The sequence below is a fragment of the Papilio xuthus genome, unplaced genomic scaffold, assembly GCF_000836235.2.
Source record: "Papilio xuthus unplaced genomic scaffold, Pxut_1.1 DF828177.1, whole genome shotgun sequence".
Classification (NCBI taxonomy): Eukaryota; Metazoa; Arthropoda; class Insecta; order Lepidoptera; family Papilionidae; genus Papilio; species Papilio xuthus.
The window spans coordinates 3,195,549-3,206,866 of NW_013530472.1; the positions used below are offsets into that span (position 1 = coordinate 3,195,549).

At 37.1% G+C, this 11,318-nt stretch overlaps 1 protein-coding gene and 1 long non-coding RNA gene across 3 annotated transcripts; both read right to left on the reverse strand.

Moving 5' to 3' along the window:
• Positions 1-4,604: 4,604 nt before the first annotated feature.
• LOC106113911 (uncharacterized) lies at positions 4,605-5,472 on the reverse strand. The gene is made up of 3 exons (XR_001227686.1): positions 5,422-5,472; positions 5,112-5,201; positions 4,605-4,812 (listed from the first exon to the last, which is right to left on the reverse strand). It is a non-coding gene; the product is annotated as an uncharacterized LOC106113911 (long non-coding RNA).
• Positions 5,473-7,322: 1,850 nt separating this feature from the next.
• LOC106113909 (uncharacterized) lies at positions 7,323-11,073 on the reverse strand. 2 transcript variants are annotated; one of them, XR_001227685.1, is made up of 8 exons: positions 10,881-11,073; positions 10,330-10,513; positions 9,975-10,116; positions 9,667-9,778; positions 9,182-9,384; positions 8,237-8,308; positions 7,678-7,767; positions 7,323-7,512 (listed from the first exon to the last, which is right to left on the reverse strand). XR_001227685.1 is itself a non-coding variant. In XM_013306970.1 (6 exons), the coding sequence occupies exons 1-5, from the start codon at positions 10,975-10,977 to the stop codon at positions 9,203-9,205; spliced, it is 717 nt and encodes a 238-aa protein (XP_013162424.1). In that variant the 5' UTR covers positions 10,978-11,073; the 3' UTR covers positions 8,445-8,616; positions 9,182-9,202. The 2 variants fall into 2 exon arrangements, 1 of the variants encoding a protein (XP_013162424.1); XM_013306970.1 differs by lacking the exons at positions 7,323-7,512; positions 7,678-7,767; positions 8,237-8,308 and adding an exon at positions 8,445-8,616.
• Between the last annotated feature and the right edge of the window lie 245 nt (positions 11,074-11,318).

Here is an 11,318-nt window from a genome sequence, read left to right on the forward strand (position 1 = left end):
CGTCGGAATTTCGATTGCATCGCAGTTGTTTGGTCCCAGTACGTTTGATACGTGAATACAGGTAATGTTGACCTATGTTCAATGGTTAGGTAAACTATATTTAGCAATAGACAGCTTGTATACTTTTATGATGTGACTAATAGAGACACGATTATACAGTCAGCGTCATATAGATCGTAACAGACAAGATATGCAAATATATAGGTACACCAAAAGTAATCAATTATATCGGTACAACAAAAGTCCTCAAATTAATAGATACATTCACCCTGCTCAAATACATCGGTACATACACAGCGTCAAATATATGAGTACATGCAAGGTGCCCATAAATATCGTGGCAGCCACAGCGTCATAAGTAACGAAGCAGTCAAGGTGTGCAAAAATATCGTAACATTTGACAAAATTGAACTCTATCTCTATATACTTGTAGTACAATTTTGAATAAACTACTTCTGTTATATTCATTCGACACTTTGCATCAAACCACTGAAGTAAAAGATACATTTTTTAGGATGAAAATCTTAACTTTAACTTTCAATTCGATTAAGTTAAAAACATGTACTTAGACCCCTAGACCCTTAGACCACTAGACCCTTAGACCCCTAGACCCCCTTTTTTTTTATAGTCAGGAAATGCATTTACGCACGCCTACGCCGGGCGGTGCAATGGCGTAGGGAGTGTGGGACTCGCCGGCCACAGAAGGTGACCAGAATACCCACTAAAACCTGACTGCCCTCTGACGCATCGGGACGGGACCACGGGCACGCTTTCCGCGGCCCCGTCTGCGCCAGCTGCCGAGGCAGCTCCCTCACGGGGTGGGGCCGCCCTCAATGGCGGGCAATGGACTCCCCCGCATCCATTACCCGAGGGCTATCGTGGGGGGGGAGGGCGGCGACATATTGCCGCCTTCTCCTCCCCACTCTCCGACGTCGGAGCGGGGGCGCCTGAGGGTCTCTCTCGCGCTCCCGCTCCTGTGCCTCCTTCTGCGAAATCACCTCTTCGCAGAAGGAGGCAACGGCGTCCCAGGACCTCTCACTTCCTAGCATGGCGCGTATAACGCCGGGAAGTGAGAGGTCGTCGCCGATCGCCGCCACCAGGGTGCGGCGCTCTTCTGACCAGGCGCAGCACACTTCCAGCGTGTGCTGCGCCGTATCCTCCGGGTCGCCGCACCCATGGCACAGCGCCGTCTCCTCCCTTCCTATCCTCCACAGGTACCGCCCGAAACAGCCGTGTCCGGACAGCACCTGTGTCAGACTGAAGGTGAGGGACCCGTGGCTCCTCCCACACCATTCCGGGAGCTGTGGGCGTATGGCCTCTATGGTTTGCACGTCATATTCGGCGTGCATTCTCCGTGGACCGTGGAGCTCCGGGCCACTCGCCCAGAGCTCCACGGTCGTCCTTCTCCTCGCCTCCTGGGCACGGGAGAGCCCCTCCGGGGCCGGTACTTCGCCCCGGGCTCTTTGTTCCGCCCGCGCCCAGTAGGCTTCAGCCAGCACTCCCGCCTCTATTTCCCAAGGCGGGGTGCCGGCCAAAACGCAGGCCGCCGCGTGGCCTACCGTACGGTAGGCCCGGCAAGCACGCGCCGCAACAGTGCGTTGCGGCCTGCGGAGGAGGGCCCTGTTCGATGCGTTAAGGGCGTCTGCCCATATTGGTGCACCGTACAGGGCCATACTTCAGACGACCGTGGTGTACAACAGCCTTGCATGTACACCCGGATCTCTCAGGTTAGGGAGGAGCCTCGCAAGGGCTGTGGCCGCGCCCACGAGCCGGGGGGTCAGCGCTCGGAAGTAGACCCCTAGACCCCTAGACCCTTAGACCTTTAGACCCTTAGACATGTGTATATGTAAACAGAGAAGACTTGCTATTTTTAGCAATCCATTACCTTCTATTTTATTTATTTTTTGTAAGGTAAGACAAAATAATTTAAACAATACTTTCGTCCATCAATTTCTGAAATGTTATTTTTTTTACACACTGGTCTTCTCTTTCCTTTTTTTTTCAAATACAGTTTATTTCCGTACTCACGGTTTTATCCTCGTCGCCAATGTATTTTGAATTCTGAATTTCTTTTGAATAAACTACTTCTGTTAAATTCATTTGACACTTTGCATCAAACCATTTTTCAAAATTTACTAAAAGTGTTCGTCGCGGATGACAGATATTAGGTCGATAAAACCAAAGTTTGGTCTCGTGGCCTTACCGTTCGCCGCCGTTGGTACGTAAGGTCGGCGGTTCAAATCCCAAGCCACTATTTTTTTTAATATATAAGCTTTTTAATTTTAATATCGAAGCACATGTAATTAAACTCTATCGCCGTAGTTATTAGGTACTTTTTGATATTGCCTTGGACTAATGAGTTTGACCGTTAAAGTACTTTTCTATTTCAAACAAAAATGAAGGAGATAAAGCGATGCTATTGGCATGTAATTTGTTTATTCCTCATGTTTATTAAACTTCTACCGGTAAAAATATCACGTTACCTTTCACTGATACTGATTATATTTACGAAACAAGGAAAAAAACTGAATGTCAATATCCAAACTACATCAAATTTTTGGTCGATTGCAATAAACATTCCAGTATGCGTGGGCGCGCACACATATGTAGATAACACTTGTACGTATAGTTTCCGCGCATACCATTCATAAAACCCGCAATGACAATCCACGCTCCGCCCACTCACTTCACCCCGCGATGGTCTGACCTAATACTTGTTAACTTTTTTTAAATTTCTTTCTACCCGACAGCGAAAATTATAAAATAAAAAAAAAATTGTCTAGTAAAATTTTACATTACCAAATTTTTACTGGTTATGAAAAAACAAACCTGTATAAGTGATTGATAAAATGAAAAAAAAAGTAGCCTGAGATTCGAACCGGTAAACTTACATTTTTTTTTATATCATAAGGCGGCAAACTAGCGAGCGGCCACCTGAAATCGCTGAAGTAGCGAAGTGACCGTTGCCCATAGACATACGCAATTGCATATGCGTTACCTACCTTTAATCGACAGAGGAGAGGATGCACAGAAAGAAAATATTTTCCCTTTCCATGCATCCACTTCCCATCCTTTCCTTAAAAGAAAAGGGTGTTAAGGGAAAGAGGACTAAATTAGGCCTCCGGGACGCACACTCATCAGACGAAACGCGGAATTGCTCCCACTTCACGCCTGTTTTCTGTGTGGTGGTGGTATTTCACCGGACGAACCTAGCCGATTCGTGCGAAGATGTTAAAGCGGGTTCTACCACTCTTAAAATACACATATTACGGCAAACATACTAGGATACTGAGCCAAACTAGTATATACTGTGACAAGGCAAAATTTGATATTAGTTATTACGTATCTGTCATGTTCGGCGTGACAAACTTTTATATTTAAGCGTTATGACAGGAGAAGAAAAATATTGGGTTGCCCAGTAAGTTCATGCCGCTTTATAAGGAAAATTGAAACCCTGTCCTCTTTTTTTTTGGAAACATTTTTAAATTATATTGGTACGACTCTACACCTAAAACGTCTTTTATTTTTGGCCAAAAATTTAATAATTAGTATTTATCTCAACCAATGAAATGAAATTATACACAATATAGAAATTTTTGTGACGTTTGATAATGGTGGAAATCCGAAAATGAATCCACTACAGTCTATTCAGCTACAGTCTATTGTAAGCTTCATATCGAAAATCGGAACGAACTTTCCGGACAACCTATAATGTTAATACAAAGTGTCAAATGAATGTAACAGAAGTAGTTTATTCCAAATTGTATCACAAGTATATAGAGATAGAGTTCAATTTTGTCAAATGTTACGATATTTTTGCACACCTTGACTGCTTCGTTACTTATGACGCTGTGGCTGCCACGATATTTATGGGCGCCTTGCATGTACTCATATATTTGACGCTGTGTATGTACCGATGTATTTGAGCAGGGTGAATGTATCTATTAATTTGAGGACTTTTGTTGCACCGATAGAATTGATTACTTTTGGTGTACTTATATATTTGCATATATTGTCTGTTACGATCTATATGACGCTGACTGTACTTTGCCTAGAGGGAAAGTACAGTGTTAGTTCCATTGTGAAGTCTTATAGTTTAAAAGATTGGACTGATTCTAACAGTTGATTCTGAATGTGTTATTTCAGAATGTGTTATTCGATTTGTCGTTTTTCTTAAATAAGTATCGTTTGTTAGAAAGCGTTTTTTCACAAACAGATACCGCAGATCATATAACTTTAACTTGCCTTCCGTAATTTGTATACGATTGCCAGTAACATTTTTGTGACTATTCTGATTATTGAAAGATTTCTTTTTTAGCCAGAGGTTATACTACTTAACTGAAGACTGTTTATAATTAAGCTATGTATATAGAATTCACAAATTTTCTTTATAATATTTACTAAGTCGTTTCGATTTTGACGTGAATTTTTAGAACCTTCTATGTTTAAATAGAAAACAAAGTGTATTTAACTTAAAAATATACTTGAACTATTATGTACTGTATTATGTTTTGATTAATTCTATAATTTTTTTGTATATAAGTCAACAGCGGACCAAAGAACTCTTGGAAATATGTGCTTAATTTTAAATAAAATAAAGGTAATTCAATTCGAAATACTTTATTTCAGTTGCATAAAAATGTATTCATATAGGAACCGATTGCTCGTATACTGTATGTTAACATGACATAATGGTTTATTTGATGATATTCCTTTAAACATATTTTATATGAAACCGGTGGTGATAACGCCGGGAGACACAACACGATCGCCGTAGAGTCCATTCACTACAGTTGGTCCCGCAACGACAGTCTGTGAAATGACAATAATCAAAAGTTATAAAAAAAACATTGCTTTACGATTAACTTGCATATTGTAAAGTTAAAAGCAATATAGTAGCAGAACAAGAATGCCTTTTTATTAAAAAAAAGTAGCAATTATTAGGTTAACTGTAATTACATATATTGACCAAATTCAAAAAACAAATGCTATATTCATTATTATTTTTTTATTTATTTAACAATACAATTTTGAATACAAATAAACATATGTTTAACGTTAAATGAACCTCATTGGTTTGGTATTTTTAATTTATTGCTTTAATAACATACCCTAGGGGCGAGAGGTGCGACAATGCCCGGCCATGTCAGCAACTGGGGGTTGGCTGCCGCGAAAGCGATGAAGCAAAGAACGAAAATAACCTGTAAACAAATAATTATTATTATTTTAATTCGCTAATATTTAGATTATAAACGTAATAAATCAAGTTTCTTTTCTTGGAAAAAAGTTCAATTTATATAACACAGAGCTTGCTATTTTCACGTTAATATTTTTTATGTTATTATTTATTTCGCGTTTTCACAAAAATAAATAAAAGAAATATTATTTTTTGTATTAAATGTATTATTTTATAATACGTACTAAGTATTTCATTTTTATTGAAGTGTATGACTGTATGTACAGACAGACTATGTCTTAACAGAAGATATTCCTACAATATATACTAGAGGTGCAGGAAATTGTTGCAGAACCAGTACAATTGTGGGCGTTCGCAAAGAATCCCTTAAGGTCATGTTTCTTCATTGAATATGTATAATAGATACAAGCAAAAGTAAATAGGCCTATAATAGAATTCTCTTATTTAATTAACCTGCACTTGTTATGTAAAACTTAAATAAAAGGGCAAGCTTTTAAAAGTTTTGATGTCGTGCATTTTAAAGAACATTAGGTACTATTTGGTTAGTTGGCATTCTCCTCTATATCTGTGCAGATTGGGGAAACATCCCAATGTTGCTAATTTGTGTGACTTCGCTTCATAGTTTATTTTACTTAATAGTATCTTAGAGGAAACAGGCGGCATAGAATGGGATACATTTATGCCAACAAGCAATGCACATTAGACTATTGTATTAATTCATGGATGTGTTTTATTGGCGCGTTTTAAAGATACTCTCATAGTTTTATGCAATATCACACATTTTCCTCCCTATTGATTCGAAGATTGTAGGGGTTCTGATGATTTCAAAATTGATGTTTTCAGAACAGTGTATATCTTACTTCTTACTAATAAAAAAAATATTATTATTATAAATGTAAATGTGTAGATAGATAGATGTATGTTCGAAGCTATCTCTGGAACGGCTGAATGGATCTCATTGAAATTTAGCATACATATAGAATATAGTCTGGAAGAACACATAGACTACTAATTATGTTTTTTTTTATTACACGCGGACGGAGTCATTGGCGACAGCTAGTTGAAGTATAAAATTGAGATATTCTTACCGTGCGACTCCACTGTCGAAAACAAAAGCATTTTTTTTTTAATCATTTTCATAAAAAAGAGGTGTGTTTAAGAACAAATGTTTTAGGAGTGAAAACCGACAGTTATGGCTTTATTACATCGGGCATATCCAAGTATTACTTATTAGTGTCCGACACATTAAGTACTACGTTTACTATCTTAACCAATTAACTGGTTATATTAAACGGCAATAATCATAAACATAAAATAAAAATAAAAATTAAATAAATAAATTTCATTGATTTACTTAACTTAATAACGTGAGGTTTTTTAATCAAATCTTAGACAAAGTTTCTAAACAAATTAGCGTAATAATACAGATTGATGACAAGAATTAATTGTTACATACCAGCACAGTTATAAAATTACAACCGTTTAAGGTCAACAACTTTTTTAAATACAGTAGGCGTTAGAAAAGAACATTTATAATCTTCTACATTGTAACAAGCAACAATCTCTGTACGAGTATTGTATAATTGATAGTTATTATAAAGGTCGTTTCTCACATTTATTTTACGCGAGCGACCGCTAAGAAAAGCTCAATAAGATGGTGCTACACACTTTGGTACATATGACTCAGCGCGTGCAACCCAAAGAAAGTATAAAGTTAAATGCTTCAAATGTAGAACTTGCAGTAGCAGATTTATCCCACTTATTATATTAGAAAAAAAAATATTTTTTTTTTATCGGACATGCCTCGACAGACACGAACACATTAAAATGCAATTACAGTAACAATAACATGACTGATGATACATTTTTATTTTTATTGTAAAAAAGAAGAAGCGTTAGAAGTGTGTCCGGACCACGCTAAATGGAGGTCTGTAATATCTGCCTACCCTTCTAGACCTTATATTTGAATCAATTTGTAAAGTACGGTTAATTGTTCATCGAAATTGGCAATTACTTGGAAGATTATTCAATCCCTTCTTAAAGCTGTTAGTTAAAATTGATATTTATCAAATCCATTCATATTGTATTCCTTAATTCTATAGATTAATTATAGAAAATGAAAGCATTTTTTGTACTCAAAGGTCTTTATTTTGTTTACATCATATTGCATGTGTATGTAGAAATCGATTGCTCATTGTTCTTGTAACGGGTTGCTTATTGCCAGTTTACACTAAGCCAGCAGCGATAACTCCGGGCGAAAGAACACGACCTCCCCAAAGCCCATCGTTCACAACAGTAGGACCGGCGACAATGGTCTGTAAAAAAAAAGTACAAGAGTTAAAGTATGAACGTAAAGAAAATATCACAAAAGTCCTAGTATTCAAGTTTACGGATTTTTAATTCATAATACTTTACTTTCATAAGAAAAGAATAATGACCGACTTTTTCTAGGTTCTACTATAGAACTATATTCTACTTACTCTAGAACCCAGAGGTGCCACGATGCCGGGCCACGTGAGTAGCTGTGGGTTGGCAGCCGCCAACGCCACCAAGCACAAAACGAAGATTACCTGCACACAAATATTATTTACATACTAAATGTGTTGTATTAAGTTAAATACACAAGTAAATGTAACAAATATTAAAGTATTTTTTGAAAAACTAGATAATATGAAAAGGTTTAGTCTAGATATTTAACTAGCAATAGTACTTTCAAATGCAATTTCTACCAAAAAAGTTCCAAAGTTTTCCTTCCAAAGCTTTTATTTAGGATAAATACTACGGTAGTAACTTTTAAATCTTTTGCGGCTAGTTGTTAATAATTCAAAAAATACGTACGACGTATTTCATGGTGGAATAGAGTTGTTTGTTGAATTGCTATCTCAAACTATGATTTACTTCAGAAGAGCCCAGCATATTTATAGGTCTGAAGGCGATTGTTGTACAACCAGTATAATAATATTACCATATTTCCAGCCCTCTAAGGACATGCTTCTTTACATTATTAATGATATTGTAATGAAAATCAAAGCCACTTACTGACTTGTATCAAAAGTTTTTTTCTTCGCTGAACAGAATTTCCGTTTAGTTTACCCCTCGTCCCATCGTTTCCTTACAAGAAAAGGAAAAAACAAGCATTTTGTCCATTTCGTCAATACACAACACAACTTATGATTGTGCGAAAAACACAACAAAAATCCGATTTTAGACTTGTTCTTTTGCTACTTATGAATAAGATCAAAAACAGTTTTATATGTTTAGTCAATTTATTACAGATATGGGACATGTATTAATACAAAGGAAAACGAAATCACAATATAGAGTACTTATTAAATAATTTCCGAACAATAGCCATCCGTTTAGGGACATAATAATTTGCGTAACATTAAATTAAACTAACTTCAAACGCTGCTGTAAATCTGTAAGAATAAATAGAAACATTACTGTTAAATTAATTTCTTACTAAATTTCGAGAAGACATGACTGTTTTCTATCTATCAATTTAGTAAGAGTCAGAGGTGGTTTAACGAAATTCTACTTGTAAAATCTAAATTATTGCTTAAGTTTAAAAAATTATAAGATTTATAATAGAATAAACTCATATAAAGTGTTACTATGCGCCATAAATGGCAAAACACAGTACCTAGGTTTAATTTATTCGACACTTGCGAATGCAATGGTGTGATGTATAAACTAGAAACAGTTGCATCATGTAATAATATCCATTGTTGTCAACTTGAAATAATTATCATACATTTAACTAAATCTATTTAACAATAAAATATAAACTAGTCAGGTGTTAAAAGAAACTTCGTATAGTATTGTCTTATAATTTCTTGTAGAGAATAGCTGGTTTTTATAAGCAAAATCTTAGGTACATGACTTGGGAAAGTATCGGGTAAAATAGTCCACCCCTACCCTAAAATTAGGGAAAATTAGCACACTGGAGGCCGTGAAGGTACAAGATACAATTGACCTGATTACCTTACATGACGTCTTGGTAAGCTATCGAACTAGTGAGGGGTCGATATCAAGGCGTACGTGGTCGTCAAAAGCCTCTGACTCACGACACTCGAGTGCATTAGCTCGGTATACTGCGTTCTCTATCCACACCGCAATACGATCCGATATCGCCACCATGAACCGCGCCAGTCGACCAGGGTGAGAACGCGATGGCTTCGGTTCACCTGGTGAAAAGTACAAGAATTCTAATTAAAGATTTGCTGATAAATTTGTATAGTACGATTTCTTAATAAAAGTCTTCCACCATTTGCACACTTCCTTTTTTAACCTTTACATGCTTTGGATCATCAAGAAGCCTAGAAAGAGGTTGGCAGTGTATATAATGCCTGATTTAAAGACTGTCTCACTGCCGCATTGGTTACTAAAAGGGTTTCTTAATGTTCATTATGTTAAATTACGCTACGCTACTGTTTAGGTCCCCAAGTTACAGTGAATTATGTAAATACCCAGTATATCAGCAACTCGTTCTAGGACGATATCGGCAATACTCCTCAGTCTGTTTGACACCAACATCTCTTTCTCCCCCTTAGCTATGTAGTCGCAGAGCCGATACGCCACCTTCAAAAAATATTCAAACAATTACTAAAATATTTCCGTCCCCTCGTAATGTTTTGAACCGTACATCACTCGCTTTTTAAAACAAATTTAAATAAGATATTCTTTTTGGTTTTCAAACCTACTTAGAGGCCTTTTCTTACCCTCCCCTTATGTACCCAAGAACTTTTCAAACTACAATTATGTACTTGAATAGAACCTGTGCACTGAAGTTGATAAGCCACTTCTCTCGTTGACGAAGCTCCCTCTCCAAGTCCGCCTGCTCTTTGCGACTGATCGTCGTACCGAAACCAGGCCAACGCTTGTGCTGGCCCAGAGCTTGGAAATATTGCTCTGTTTGCCTAAATTCAAATGTAGCTGGTTAACTATACTAATAGTAGTAGTATAATTGACAACGATAAACGGTACGATATTGGAAAACTGTTTCTATTCTTCTGCTATGTACAAAATGGTTTTCTATTTAGCTACTAACGTTATCTTGTTACAGCAAGTTTATTTGAAACCAGAACGTTCGATAGCTTGTTTATGCAAATCTAGTTAAAAATACAGCATACTCAGGACTAAGAAAATAGTCCTCTTCTAGGGCACTTTTTATCTTGTCTCTCCTGTCCACAGGTAGAATGGCACACTTCTCATCCCAGAGAGAGCGCAGCCGTCGAGACTGGGGTCGGGCGAGCATTTCAACACGCTCCATGTGGCTTCGTAGTGAGCGAGACGCACGACGTTTTCTTATTTCACCTTACCAACAAAATAATCAAAACTTAGTCAATAGAAACTGATCATGATTATATCTGCTTGGTAAGATATATTACTACGGATTTTCCTGCACAAGAGTATTATAACATGGTTGTCAGAAACGTCAACCAACCTGCACCTTAGGCACCTTACAAAGGCTAGACTTGTATCAACAGAAACACAGGATCTTGGTGGTCGGAACATCTATGTAATGGCATCATCTATCTATGCATAATATATTATGTATATAGATTTCCAAGTTGTTACTACTTGAACAAGGAAGCACAAATCAACTAAGGATTTTTTCTAATCAATAAGATCATTGAATCGAAGTCAACTCAGACGACTACCAATGAACTAATAAACTTACCGGAACTGCTTTTAGCGTTTTCAGATAGCGATTCAGATCCAGATCTAGAACCTTCATCTTCGGATCTCTTTTTCTTAAATTTTCCAAAAAGAGGCATTGTGATACTTTTCAGATACACAAAAAATTTTGCATTAAAATAGAAATACTAAATTACTACGAGATGGCTACGCCGGTTGACATTTTGACAAATTTTGACGCAGTCATTAGCTGATTCGAATAAAATCGCACAAAACATTAACAAAAAGGTTATATAGGCCATTAGGCACTCAGTCAATAGTTCTTTTGAGTTTTTTTCTTTTTTTAATTAATCAAAAGCAAACGGGTAAGCGGCCACCTGAATTCGTCGATAGAGAAGAGAAGGCACAAAATTAGGATATTTCCCCTTCCTATGCTCCCCTCCTCCGCCAAATGCACTTCTCCTTCACATCATTTCCTTAT